This window comes from Protopterus annectens, chromosome 14.part0 (assembly GCF_019279795.1).
Source record: "Protopterus annectens isolate FY-2018-M chromosome 14.part0, PAN1.0, whole genome shotgun sequence".
NCBI lineage: Eukaryota > Metazoa > Chordata > Ceratodontiformes > Protopteridae > Protopterus > Protopterus annectens.
The window spans coordinates 234682493-234697795 of record NC_056748.1 but is presented as its reverse complement, the minus strand read 5'-3'; the positions used below and the strand labels follow the sequence as shown (position 1 = coordinate 234697795).

Below are 15303 nucleotides of genomic sequence, written 5' to 3'. Positions count from 1 at the left end.
CTATGCAGGCTGTTAAAGATTTTTGCAAGTTCAGCCTCCGAGTTTAGTAGGAATTGGCCTGCTAAGGGGTGGACGTACCCTTCTTATGATTCACAGTCTAGGGGTAGATCTAGACGTGGTAGGGGCAGAGCTCAGGGCTCTTTCAGACCTAGAACGGGGAGTTCACCTGCACAGTCTTCGGTGAGGGCAGGGGCCAGTCCTTTCGTAAACAGGCCCAATGACCTACCTTTTCAGCTGCCAGATCCTTCTTGCCTGGCAGCACCTTTGGGAGGAAGGTTGGCACTCTTCAAGGAAAATTGGAGTTTGATTACCCAAGACAGATGGGTATTGGATATCATACACCAAGGTTACAAGTTTTATTTCCATACCTTGCCTCCTTTCAAAGGCATGCCAGACGTTCCTCCTCAGCAAGGACTAGAGGCTCACAAACAAATTTCTCTGCTGCTTCAAATAGGGGCCATACAGTCGGTCCCTCTGCCAGAAGTGGGCCTAGGATTTTATTCTCGCCTGTTCCTAGTACCAAAGAAGGGGAACACGTGGAGACCAATTTTGGATTTATCTATCCTCAACACTTATCTGGACATTCCCAAGTTCAAAATGTTGACGTTACAACAGCTTTTACCTCTGCTGGGCAAAGATCACTGGATGGTGACTCTGGATCTCAAGGAGGCCTACCTTCATGTTCCTATCAGGCTAAGTTGCAGGAAGTATCTGCGTTTTCGGGCTGGGACTTCTCATTATCAGTTCTCTGCATTGCCCTTTGGCTTATCTACTGCGCCCAGAGTGTTCACGAAGGTTCTGGCTCCAGTGATAGCTTTCTTCAGGCTAAAAGGAATACAGATCTATCCTTATTTGGACGATTGCCTGATTCTGGCCCAAGGAAGGGACGAACTTCTTCATCATTTACAATATGTGATAGCAGTGCTAAGATGCCTGGGGTATTCTGTGAACGAAATAAAGTCCAGTCTAGTACCCTCTCAGGACATGTGCTTTCTGGGTGTGAGACTGAATACAGCATCCCAGATGGCCTTTTTGACCCCGGACAAACAAAAGAATCTTTCTCTTTACTTCCATCAATTGTCTCATCAGTCCAGGCTGACTGCAAGGACAGTCCTTCAAGCCTTGGGGTTCATGGCATCTTGTATTCTGGTGCCAGAGGCGAGTCAGATTCTAACGACAGATGCCTCAGACAAAGCTTGGGGAGCTCATCTAAATGGAAAGTGGGTACAAGACACGTGGCCTGCCAGACTACAACATCTACATATCAACTTGAAGGAGATGTTAGCAGTCCAATTTGCATTAATAGCTTTCAAGGATTTACTTCTTCCAGGGCAGGTGTTGGTTCTAACAGACAACACAACTGTCATGTGGTACATCAACAAACAAGGGGGAACACATTCTTATCCTCTATGCAGACAAGCAATGATTTTGTGGGAGACTGCTCTCAGTTTACAGCTAAATCTTCAGGCAAGGTTTCTGCCGGGAGCACAGAACTCCTTAGCAGATGTGTTGAGCAGGCAATTATGGATCCCCACGAGTGGAAATTGGATCCTCATGTATTTCAGAAATTGACAGTGTTATGGGGAACTCCAGACATAGATCTGTTCGCTTCTCCACTAAACTACCAGCTGCCAAAGTTTTGCACAAAAAGGTTTCATCCCACAGCTTGGAAAGTGGATGCTCTTTCATTCAATTGGAGCAATCTTCATGTGTATGCCTTTCCACCTCTGCCTCTCCTTCCAAAGGTACTCCTAAAGGTCAGACAGGACAAGCCAAGGATGATTTTAATAGCTCCAGATTGGCCTCGACAGCACTGGTACCCATTACTGAGAAGTCTGGTACGGGAGCCTCCATGGCCTTTGCCTTCGATTCCACACCTGCTGTCTCAGGAGAACAGTCATTTACTCAATGTCAAACTTCACTCTCTTCACCTAACAGCTTGGCATATTCTGTTTTAAACCCTGGAGGGTCTCAGCTTCCACAGCAAGTTTTGAATGTTATTTTGGAAGCCAGAAGGCCTAGTACAAGGAAAGTGTACGCAGATAAATGGAAGAGATTTTTATTTTGGAGTACAGCAAAGGAATTTGATGTTTCTAAGCCTAATTTAAGTGTGGCTCTTCAATATCTTGCTGAGTTACTGGACAAAGGTTTGTCCTTCTCTTCTATTAAGGTTCATGCTGCAGCAATTTCTGCTCACTATGACTGTGACCCATCATTGTTTTCTCATCCTTTGTTTAAGCAATTCCTTAGAGGGGCAAAGAATTTAAGACCCCCACGTAGAGCTCCTACTCCTGCTTGGGATCTCAATTTTGTGTTGGAGAAACTCACTCTACAACCTTTTGAGCCTGCAGCTACTGCCGAGTTGAAATATTTATCATGGAAGACTGCTTTTTTGTTGGCCATTACCTCTGCGAGAAGGGTTTCTGAATTACAGGCCCTTATGGCGGTTGAGCCTTTCTTAATTTTCCATAAGGATAGGGTATCTTTACGTACTAATCCTTCCTTTATGCCTAAAGTGGTTTCTAGTGTGGCTTTAAACCAAACTATTCATTTGCCTACTTTTTATGCAAACCCCCAAAATAAAGGGGAAAAGATTTTGCACACTTTGGATATACACAGGCAGTTGCGATATTATTTGAGCAGAACTAAAGGGTTCAGGCAGTCTCAGCAGTTATTTGTTTCATTTGCTTTGGGTTCTCAGGGCAGGCCTGTGTCAAAACAAACTATTTCTAAGTGGATTGGGTTTTGTATTGCTTTCTGTTATTCTCATCATGGTAAGGAGGTTACAGCTGGGATTAGGCCTCATTCCACTAGGGCTACTGCCACTTCTACAGCTTTTTTAAGGGGGGTGGCAACTAAAGATATTTTGGAGGCAGCTACTTGGAGTTCAGTGCATACTTTCTCTAAGCATTACCACCTTCCACGTTACTCTAAATCTAGGGCTGGTTTTGCCACTGCAATTTTACAGGGCATTTTGGGAGCCCCTACTGCTTTATAGTTTTGCCATCCTCCCTTACCACTGCTTTGGGATTCTACCCAAGTGTAAGGACTGCAGCAATGTGAGATGAAGAACATAGTACAGTTTTGTACCTACCATAAATGTAGATGTTCGAAGATCCACATTGCTGCAGTCCAGTTTACCCTCCCTCCTTCCCCTCTGTAGTTAGAGGCGGTTGTGTGGTTTGGGTTGTGAATATTGTGGATATTGTATATATTGTACATATGATTAGTGCAAGGGTGGTTGGTTGTTTTTGCTGTCTTTTGGTTTTGACCTTTCTTTTTAGGGTCTTCTGACATCTGGGGCAAGAAAAGACTGAGGATATGACGTCGGTCATGCGCATTTGTACCCTGACGTCCTGATGTCAGTCTTAAGCGCCTTGACCGACGTCAGCCTAATACTTTGATATTCGGGCCGACCGAGGACAGCGGACTACCCAAGTGTAAGGACTGCAGCAATGTGGATCTTCGAACATCTACATTTATGGTAGGTACAAAACTGTACTTTTTTTTTCTTTACTTTTACACTGATCACACAAATATGGATATAGTTTAAAACTTATTTCAAATTTTACAGAACATTAGCAGCCATTTGCTAAACCAAACAAAAACCTTCACATTAAAAACAGACTCGGCATGAGCAACAGTAAACTACTCTTCCATTGACACTCAAGTGCATTGAAAATATATTTGGCAACCCATAAACTACAAGAGACGTGCCAGGATTCATAGTCAAATAACATATAGTGAAGCAGCAGTGTGATGGATGCAAGAATTCAAAAGACAAATGTGTAACACATTTGCTAACAGCCTGGGCCTGTCCATTGAATGCATGCATGTCCCTTTTCAGGAACAGCCCAAGATAATTATCTGGTGAAGGGACTTGAGGTGCACCGAAGACAAATGCAGGCTGAGGGAGTTGAACACTGCACTACAGATAGCTGATTAACACCTTAGAGCCTTATTCATCCACACTAAGTGGCAAATGGCTGTAGTCCAAGCACAGTGCATTGCATGCCTCATGCCTGAAAAAATGCTAAATTAAAAATGTATTTATATTTAAAATATTAACACTAAATTTGTAGACTTTGATGTCCAGTTTATTGACAATAATAAACACACTGTCCATGGTCAACAAAATAAAGAAACCAAGGATTATACCTAAATGATGTGCTTCGTATCCTGATGCTATTGCTTACTGCAATCAGTTCTTTTCTTTTATGCCATAGCTACCGTGCGATGCAGGAACTAAAGATTCATGTAACCCACACAGATTTGTTCATCAGTTGCAGTACTTTGTATGACTGTGTACCAGTCAGATGCTTGCGTGCAATTAAATGAATGAACAGATACATAAGTAGTGACTTAGAAGTGTATTTCATTTGTAAAAGCTATACAGTGCAATGCACTACATCCCCCATGCCCTTCTAACCTCTTATCTCAAGAATCTGAGACAAACTCCCAAAATCAGGAACAGATTTTAAGTATTGGTCTACTTAGAAAGTCGTTAGCAAAGCATGTATTGTGTTAGCAAGCATTTTCTGAATGGTGTGAAGTTTGAAACTCGCATTTGTCATTATTAGTGATTGTGGTCTACAACAGTTTACCAGAAAGCCACAAATTTTATGAATTTTTATTTATTTTTTATTTAACATTTGTTGACTGGGAAAGTCCGACTAGGTTCCACAGATCCTGTTTTCAGCAGAGGCCTGGGGAGAAATGCTCCAGAAGCATGTCTTTAGAATGTAGAATGAAGAATTAGAGTACAGATATGATGGAAAAAATAGGGATAGTTGAGAACTACACATGTGCCAGTTACTGCCACTTGTGTGACTGTACACCTCTGACATTGTTTTGAGATCATGTGAATGAATACATTCACATAAATAATGGCCCAGAAGTAGCTCAGTACTGTCAGAACCATACAGTGCACCCTGTTGCAGCTCCCCTCTGCCCTCTCAATTTCTTAGCTCAGTAATCTGAAACGAGGCAAAATCAGGAATGTATTTCAAATACATTTCTAGAATACCAAGCTTTGCATTGGAAAGCATTTTATTAAATGACAAAAGTGAAAGGAAAAAAGTAACCCTTAACCTCCCACCACCTATACTAGCAGTACTGCCAGTGGACCAATGAGAGCCTCTGGACAGATGATATTGAGTCTTCCCTTAAGAGCTTTTTCCTTTCAGCTAGCATGGCAGGTGGGTTTGGGTGTGTGTATCAAGTGAGATAATATTCCTTTTCCATTCACTTCTGTGATTGTCAGTGCCTGAGCAGGTTTGTGTGTGTGTGTGTGTGTGTGTGTGTGTGTGTGTGTGTGTGTGTGTGTGTGTGTGTGTGTGTGTGTAATTTGACCAAGCATTTTCTGATGGACACATTATGAAGCATTTTCTGAAGTATATGTAGTCTAAAACTTCCTTGCCACTTATTATTTCATGACTACAATCCACAGTAAGTTGCCAGAAAGCCAAAGATTTTACAAGGAATAGATCAAAATACCTCTCTCTTTGTCAAAAATTCTGATCTAAGCCAAAAATAATGATGGGACAAAGCCCCCAAAAGGAACATATTTTATTTCTTAACCTCATAAACCCACTGGACAAAGTGTTCTTTTTCATAAGTGATCAAACTTGCTCAAAGTCTCAGTAGTAGGCAAATGGAGATGGAGTTAATATCTCAGAGCCTACTCTAATTCACTTAAAATGTTAACATATGGGTGTTTTCACGTGCATACACATTCTGACAGTTGGTGTAGAGAATTAAAGCTGTGAGCTGTTAATGAGCCACTTCCTGGGGTACAGGATTTGATTGGCTCTGGCTTCATTTGCCTGCTGTGTGACTTTAATCATGTCATTTAACCAGACAGTGCTTTTGGAAAATTGGGAATTTGGGCTAGGCCCAGTAATGATTTCTTAGTAATTACTTAAGAATCTACAGTGTATAAGTGTTGCATGGGCATGCGTTTTCTGAGCAATAAAAACTACAAAACTTTAATAACTTGCATTACTGACTGACTTTAATCCTTGGTAATTTACCAGGAAAAAAAAAAAAAACATTAATGGGACAGGGAAGAAATATGAGACAAAATCAGAAGCAGGTAAGAGTTGGACTACTCTAATTCATGTCAAAAGTTAACAGAGCACCAGGTTTTGTAGCAGCGTGCATTTTCTGCATACAAAGCTTTGAAACGAATGTCTAGCATTAATCACAGACTATAATTCTTCAGTGATTTGTCAGAAAATGAAGCTGTTGCTGAAGGTTTGACAGTTAGCATGGAGGATTAAGGCTCCAAGTTTATAACGAGCCTTTTCCTGTAGTCAGGGGTTAAGGAGGTTTGAGTCTTTCTACTACCGTTTAACCAGACAGGGCATCAGACAAGTGCTTGCTTTCATTGATTGAAAGTTAATACTTTACTGAAACACAAACACACACACACACACACTTGCTTCTATTATGTAACATTTTCATTCCTGTTATTGAGCTTCCAGTCCATCCCTATAGTCCACCATTATTGGTGTGAAATGTCTAGGCAACATTCACTGGCAATCCTCATGAGTGACTCAGAAATAACTGTGTTCAAACTATCCATTCTCCAGCCAATCCTTCATTAAAATATGCCATTCAAATTTTCCCTAACTGTTAAACTGTCACATTTATTGATGTGTCGTTCCTGGAAGTGTTCTCTCATTTGCTCCATCTTTGAACCAATGAGAGAAGATTCTTTGGCGCTTTCTCTCAGCAAAACAGCAGCAGCAGCAGCTGAACGGAGGTAATTAAAGAAATGTGTGACTTTTTTTTTTCTTTTTTAAACATGTCTGGTGCTCAGCAAAATAGTCACAGCTGAATGATGGTAATCATGGAAATCTTGGAATTTTTAAGTTTTTGGCACTCTCTGACCAGCACAGGGCCCTTGCCTAGATTGCTTAGTGCTGGATCTGGCAAGAGCCTTGTAGCCCAATTGCTCCTGCCTAGGAATCCCAATCAGCCCATTAGTCCTGTAATGATGGTCGGGTGATACAGAGCAGGCCAGCTTGCTGGTCTTGGGAGTGGTCTACCCTTCCCTAGTTGTTAAGGTCTTCTCCCTCCAACTCTTTTGAGATATGCTGTTAGCTGTCATGAGTGGGAACTGAATATCTCTTGGCTCAGCAGTGCAAAAGCGCTCAGCAGTATATGCTCATTAAGACCAAACTCCATGGGGTGTAACACTTAGTACTCCTGCTAGATGTCATTAATGTGGCAAGCTAGAGATGCCCACTGTCCCAGGGATGGGCAAGCCAGCAATAGCTGTTCACTTCCATCCTCCCCGACAAACTCCTACAGGTACCTAAAAAACTGTTCAAACTCAGATCACCAGTAGTGACGGGTTCCATGTGTAATAAAATCAATTTAACAGCATAACTTAGACATGTATAAATCTTTTATTTTTATATTGGTGTAGGATTATATGCAGAAGAGGTTTTATTCATATTTTTGTTGAATATTTTCAACTACTTTGGTACATATCTGTTGGACAGGAAACTGTCAGCTGCATTTGAAACTGATTTTTCAGCCCTGAACTGCTGCTGGCATTGTGGTTACTGAACTTCAACAATTTGTGTTCTTTTCCTTTATACACATCTTTAACTTCTTTAACAGGAGTTCCTCCCCTGTATTAGTTTTTCCTTGTTGACCATCAAGCCCTTTCCATCCATTTGTTCCTGATAACATTGTTAGTACTTTAAGAGCCGAGCAGTAGAGGGCTGCCATCCGGACAAACCATGCAGAGCATATGGTTCTTTTTCTCCTGGCCTGTATGCCAGTTCCTGACATATTCTGATGTCCATAAACTTTCACAGTGCAAGATTATTGGCACATGCATGTTCCCACATGTCTGCCTAATGCAATTACTGTGTAATGCAGATCTTAATGGAGGTCTTTTACCCATTTGCTGCATGTGGAGTCTTCTGCCTCCAGTAAAGGTCAGTCATGCAGTGTGTTGAACTGCCTCCCTCTCCTCAGAATGGTCACAGCAGCATGAGCTGCTGAATCTTTTTCCTTCACTGCTGCCCCTGGCACTCAAGTTACTAAACAGTCCTGTGTCGTGCAAGTTACAGTGAGGGCTTCATCTCGCTGCATCACAGACAAGTGTGTTTCTGTAACAGACGTTAAGGTAACCAAAATGTAATAGATAAAGTATCCTTTTTGCAGTATAGCTAACCCTGCATGAGTGTTAGTAAACTGTACAGATATAAAAAGTCAGAGCTTTCTTAGAGCAGAGTAAAAAATAAATTGCTTCAGTGGTGCAGCAGATTTTGTCCGGATTAGTGACCATATGTTGCAGGAATGTGGTGCAGATTCATGCCAGGTAATCCAAGTGCTGTCTCAGGAAGCTCCAAAACAGTAAGAGAAGAAAGTGATCTAAAATTATTTTAACAAAAAACTTTTTTTTGGGGGGGGGGGGGTGGCAAGACCATCAGTGCCCTCCACACCGTTATAATACTGTATACTAATTCTCATGCCACTCATACCAGGGGGATATTGGAAAAACTTTTGTGCTCAAGTTCATCTATTTCAGAATCAATAATGCAGCTAGGAGCAATGAAATTTGACTCTTATTTAATGTCTTAGGGTGGTGCACAGTGCAATTTTGTGGTAGTGTACTGTCGTACACATTGCTTGCGTAAGTGTAAAAGTGTATTTTGCACTTGTAATGTATCCGCCATTGATAACTCTACCTCTGACTTTTCATCTTAATTTTGTTTCATTTTAGAATGAGAAGTGCCACTTGTTGATTGAGCATGAGACACAGAAGTTGAAGGAACTGGATGAGGAGCACATGATGGAGCTGAAAGACTGGCGAGAGAAATTACGACCTAGAAAAAAGGTAAAGAAATTACATACTGTGTATAAAAATGAAGGTGATGCTAGCAGTATATGTCTCTGTAGGAAAATAGCAGTACAAAACAGTGCAAGAAACTTATCTGTGTGGAAAATTTTCAGTGCATATATTTCTAGTTAATCACTGTATATTAATCAGATCAGACAATAGTAGTAGAAGTAGCTGACTTAAACTCGTCTTAACTCAAAACAAAACAAAAAATAATAGAAAATATATAATTGTACAGCATTACTAAGTATTCGAAAGTAATCCAAGCAAGGCAGGCAGTCTGTTTCCAGTCAAAAATCCTTTATTACGTACACAGACAATAGAATAGCAGTACAAATGCATGGTCAATTCAAATGAAAATAACATAAACATTTACATTTTTTGACCTGAACGAACCCAATAAATATTTTCTTTATTCCTGTCTTTTTAGTAGTTGTAATTTATAAATAATGTCCTTGTATTGAACTTTAAGCTGGCCTTAAGTTCCCTAGCAGTGAATTTTCCCTCTTTCCCAGCTAATATCCTGTAATTCAGTGTTTACTATATAGGTGGTAGAAGAGTCTAGGTAGTCTGAAGGGAATGAATCTCTTCAGATTTTCCAAAGTAAATCACTGTTGCAGTAGTCTAAGCTATGTGGGTTTACCCAATTTGCAGTGACCAGCTTCTAAAAGCTTTGGGTACCTTCTAGGTGCTCCCCTGCCAGGAATGAGCAGAGCATTCCCTACAAAAGGCAGGAGGAAAGCCAAAAACTTTAGGGCTGTTTTGCCACCAAAGCGAGCACTTCTTTGGCTGACCACCTTGTCAGTCTGCTGCAGTCTTGAAGCTGGGTAGGTAATTCCCCTTTAGGGAAAGCTTTCCTTTTGAAATTAATAATTATGTGGAAAACATGTATTATTTTGGCAAGAGTCTGTGTGTTCATGCTTAGAGAATCAAAGTGGATGGGCTTTACATTGTTACATTTTTTTGTGAAGAAAAAGTTTAATTTAGGACTAAAAACCTTACTTAAACTGTTTAGAGTATCTGGGAAAAATACTGTGCTTGTAGGTTACTGTCAGTGTAATACTGTCCTCTGAAAACAAGTTCACCTCACGTTCATATTTACTAGCACTTCTAGGCTGTGTTATACACTTTCAGATCTTCCTTTTGGGCTACCTGTGGAGCATTAATCAGTGGCAGTATTACCTTCCTCGGTGCATAAAAAACAAGAAGCTTTTAAGGATTTTAAGGAACCTTGTAGGGTATTTCCAGCTCCTTCATTGCCTCATCCACTGGTGGTTGTCTCTGCTGTGGCTGATATTTCTCAGACAGTCCATCTTCTTCTCCTAGTCCTTTTAATTTAACATTTGCAGCCAGTAAAGACTGGGGTGTAGCCAAATCCTCTTTAGCTGTCGGAAAGCTTAGGGCAGGCCAGAAAACACCACTTTTGTTGCTGAGTGGGGAAGAGGCAGATGAAGGGCTTCACTTGGCCAGGAGGGGAATGTGGAAGTTGGGACCAGTGTACCTGAGAGGTGTGTCGGGATGGGGGACATCATGCATAGTAAGAAAATTTGGCAACCTGTCTCTTCTACTGTAGATAGAGATGATCTGCTGTTTTTTTTTTTTTTTTTTTTTTTTTTTTGCCAAGGAACTGATGGCTGCCTTTTCAACATCTAGTCTGTTCTCAGGCAGATAGGAAAAAATAATTCCTTCTCAGTCTGACTGGATTTTCCAGTCAGAAATTGAAGCTTTACATGAGAAAGAGTGTACTTCTGAGAATTCTACTCTGTTAGAACTTTAATTTTCTAAAGAAAACATTCCTTATGCAGAAAACTCCTTTTAAGAATATTTTTTCCATTGGGAATGAAGTCTGTAAGACTCAGAAAATGTTTTATGATTTATTACAATTAAAGATGCCTAAAGCATTGTCCATTACCCATTTTCTGCCTGCTTAAGAGGATGTTTGTCATACTGCAGCCAGTTTACCAGATAACATATGGCTACCTAAACATTTGGTAAATTATGTGAAATACTCCAGCTGCAAGACCCAGCTGTCATATCTCTTTCTAAATCTGATGCTGTACAGGTTACTTCTTCTACCCCCTTCCCTCAGATAAAGATGTGAAGGCAGTTAAGTTGGAGAAGATGATACATGCTTCTAGTATTTTAACTTTTAGGTTTTTAATTTGTCAAAACCATAAGTTTTGCTTTTGACTTTTGAGAATGTCCAGAAGTTATTAGCTAGCCTTCCAACTTCTGAGGTTAAAAAAAATGTAAATGTTTCTTTAACAGCTGATGATCATAATATGGACCACTGCACAGTACCTTTATGTAGGTTATATCCTACATAAGAAATAACAGCCAGTCTGCTTCCAAAAACTTTAGAACACCTTCCATGCCACCCACACCATCAGTCAGCTCGAGCTGCGCTAACTAAAAGTACAGGTTTGAGCACCAAGCCCTTCAGAGCTTTCCTGCTACTGAAGATTATGCTCCTCTGAGGCTTTTGGGAATCGGCTGTTGGCTTGGTGCTCCTTTGCTGGGCAGATAATTTCCCTTGGGGAGAAAACTTTTATTTAAAAAAAATGTTTAATAACACTTTGTTCAGGAAAGTTATTTTAAAGCTAGGAGTTTGTGTTTTAATGAACTATCATGAGACTATATTTTAAACTAGAACGCACTTTTTTTCCTGTCATTTTGAAAGTTGTTTAAATTAATTGAAAAACATTTTTTTTTCTGTGCAGAAATTGTGTTTATTTTACTTTATGGGACTGGCAAAGTGTTTTAAAGTGCTTTATACTGTGTTTTTATGTGGAAGAAGTGACTTATTTCAGAGAAGTTTAACTGATGTTCTTTGTGTTTCACTGTTGCAGTCATTACATTTGGGTTATCCTGCTGGCAGGTTGCCCTCAGTCGGCCTGAATTCCAAAGTCTTGGGTCCTGCGTTGGTTGCTGTCGCCTCTTCCCTGACGTCAGGTGTTCAGGGGTATAAAAGATGCAGCCGACGCCATTTTATTCAGTCTTTCGTTCCACGCGGTGCCCAAAGCAGAAGCAGTTCACAAGTGCCGGTCGGCCAACTCCTGAGATTTTCATGTTCGAGTTTCAGATCCAAAGTCTTCATTAAAAGCTAAGTTACCCCATTGAGGAAACTTATTTCTTGCTCCAGACTGATGTCAGAAAAAGTTAATTGTATTTCTTGTGGGAAGCAAATACCTCATAAGGACTTTCATTCTTACTGTATTCCTTGCCTAGGCCCTGACCACGACATTGCTAGTTGTCGGTTTTGTGCTAGATTTAACCAACACACTATTAAGCGTCTGTACGATTTTGCATTAAGCTATTTTGGGCAAAGATTTAATTATACAATGTCGTCGGATAGCCATCCGACTACCGGAGCTCACAAAAAACGCAAAGAAAAAGACAGGCAACCGAGGTCCAAAACCGACAAAGCTTCTCCTAAGCAAGTCGACGGTTTGCCGGTTCTCAGTGAGGTGCTTTCGCAGCCCCTGATGCCCGCTACTTTAGAGTCGCAGGCCGCTACTGACTCCCACTTGGAGTCGGCCAGGCCGCAGGAAACTCAAGGTATTGGAGCCTCAGAGATTATTCCCTCAGTTGGGTCCGGAGCCACTGAGCAGGCATCGGCTTCTGAGGGTGTATTCAGACCTAAACAATTATATATTAAACCGACTTCAAAGACAAATACTAAAACACCTTTAAAGGCAAAGAAACAAGTTCACCAGCCATAAGGACAGGCCTCCATGCCCAAAAAGCAGATGCTCAAAATGGCCGAAGACTTAATTACCTTGATCAGGAGTTCCCATCTCCCTCCTGATAAGAGGCCTAGGCAAGGGGACAGACTATGAATCTTCAGATCAGGTTTCCATTTCTTCTGATTCCTCTTCTGATCAGGAATATTCTCTTCCCCCCATGAGGATTCTGATGCTGAAGAATCAGTTCCTTCAGCTTCTCCTCCTGAGGACTACTCTTTTGGGGAAACCTTGCATACCATGAGGGAGCACTTCCACTGGGAGAGCCAAGATTTTTCAGAATCTAAGAAAAGGCTTAGAGACTTCCTTTTACTACCTCAACATAGGCCTCTAGCTATTCCACCTGTGTTGGACATTGTAGATGATGTGCTCTTGGAGTCTAGTCTGACCCCTGACACTCTACCTTCAGCTCCTGTTAAGCCGGACAGATACTACAGGGTCCCTGACTCTCATAAATTCCTTTTCAAAAACCCTACTGCAGACCCAGAAACTATTTCTCAGGGTCAAAAAGGGGTCAAGGCTTCTACTGCAAAAAACCCTACCCCCAATGACAGGGATTCTAGGGCACTGGATAGATGGGGAAAAAAGATTTACACATCTGCTACTTTGGCTATAAGGGCCTTAAATTACCAGTTTCATATGCTCAAATATCAGCAATATATCATGACACTGCTTAAACAGAAAATGATGGCAAATTCTGAATGTGCAGAAAACAAAGAAATGCAGAATTTATTGCATGCAGCTGAACAAGTTGGAAAGCATACTTTGCAATGGGGTTTTGATTCTCTGGAGGCCTCCTTCAGGGCCGCTGTTACGGGTTCTGTCATTAGGAGGCATGCTTGGTTAAAAGAACAAAATCTGCCTGACCATGTTAAAGCAAAATTATTAGATGCTCCTTTACAACATGATACCTTGTTTGGTGTTAAGGCAGAAGAGGTGTTAAAGAAAATGGAGGACAAAGCTAAATGTATGCAAATGTTCAAGGATTTCTTACAGGTACAGCCACCTAGATTTAGCAGACACTGGCCTACAAAGAATTGGTCCTTTCCAGTCTCAGACAGACGTCAAAGGGGCAGATCCCGACGCCCTAGAGGCAGATCACAGCCGCAAGGATCCTACAGATCTAAGCAGTGGAGTGCTTCTACCTCCAAAGGTGGAGAAGACAAAGCACAATCATATAGGAAACAGTCCCAATGACTTCCCCCTGCCTGCACCAAGCACTTATCTTCTGGCAGCACCTGTAGGGGGAAAACTAGTACTTTTTTCTCAAAATTGACGCATTATAACCCAGGACAAATGGGTTCTAGACAGTGACATAAGGCTACAAGTTTCATTTCCATACCCTGCCAAGGGCAAACGGTTGGCCAGACCTGCCAAAAAAATCAATGGGCAGAGGCTCAAAAACAAGGCGCAGCTCTCATGGACATGAGAGCTATTCAACAAGTGCCACAGCAAGAGCAGGAACAAGGATTTTACTCAAGACTGTTCTTGGTACCCAGAAAGGACAAAGCATGGAGACCGATACTGGACCTATCTATTCTAAACACTTTTTTGGATATACCAAAATTCAAGATGTTGACCTTACAGCAGCTTCTGCCCATGCTGGGCAGCGAGGCTTGGCTCATGACTTTCGACCTAAAAGAGGCATACCTGCATGTCTTAATCAGACAATCATGCAGAAGATACCTCAGATTCAAAGCTGGCTCAAAGCATTACCAATTCTCTGCACTGCCCTTTGGCTTATCTACTGCACCCAGGGTCTTCACAAAGTGCCTGGCACCAGTAATTGCTTACTGTAGACAAAGAGGAATACAAATATGTCCTTACTTGGATGACTGCCTCATACAAGCAGAGAACAAGGACATTCTGCTACAGCATCTGACGTTTGTGATAAGAGTTTTAACATGCCTAGGGTACACAGTCAACAAAAAGAAATCAAAACTAGTACCCTCTCAAGAAATAATATTCCTGGGTGCAAGCTTAAATACAACTGCTCAGATGGCTTATCTCACTCCAGACAAACAAAGGCAACTGACTACCTATTTCAAGGAATTGACAACAAAGGCCCAGTTACCTGCAAGAAAAATTCTGCAGGCTTTGGGCTTCATGGCATCCTGCATCTTACTAATTACATATGCAAGACTGCATATGAGGAAAATTCAGTGGTACCTAAAAAGTGTCTGGACACAGCATTGCCACAGTCTGGAAACAATGATTACTCTAATTCCCTGCCTGCAACAGGAGTTTCGATGGTGGACAAAGGCTTGTCACCAAAACAAGGGACAGCCATTCTCACTACCCCCAGCCAGGCAGAGCCTAACGACTGATGCTTCGGATTATGTCTGGGGGGTACACATGGCAGGAAGAGGCATTCAGGGCACCTGGTCCACAAACCAAAAGCATCTACATATCAATCAAAAAGATATGCTAGCTGTTCAAAATGCCCTGACAGCCTTCAAGGACCTACTTCATCCAGGACAACTACTGATAAAGACAGACAACACCACGGTCATGTGGTACATAAGCAGGGGGGCACTCATTCTTATCCCCTGTGCAGGCAAGCCATGGCTTTATGGGACACAGCATTGACTTACCAAGTTCATCTACAGGCACAATTCCTGCCAGGAAAGGAAAATACTCTGGCAGACGAACTAAGCAGGAACCTCATGGATCCCGAGTGGCACCTGGATCCACAAG

General features: G+C 41.6%; 1 protein-coding gene across 2 annotated transcripts in view; it reads left to right on the top strand.

Annotated features, from left to right (window-relative positions):
- SLK (STE20 like kinase) overlaps window positions 1-15303 on the top strand; it is a 2579008-nt gene that overhangs the window by 2484933 nt on the left and 78772 nt on the right. For both annotated transcript variants that reach the window (XM_044055960.1, XM_044055959.1), the window contains one exon: window positions 8747-8860. In XM_044055960.1, the coding sequence (XP_043911895.1) occupies window positions 8747-8860 (114 nt within the window). The remainder of the gene's footprint in view (window positions 1-8746; window positions 8861-15303) is intronic.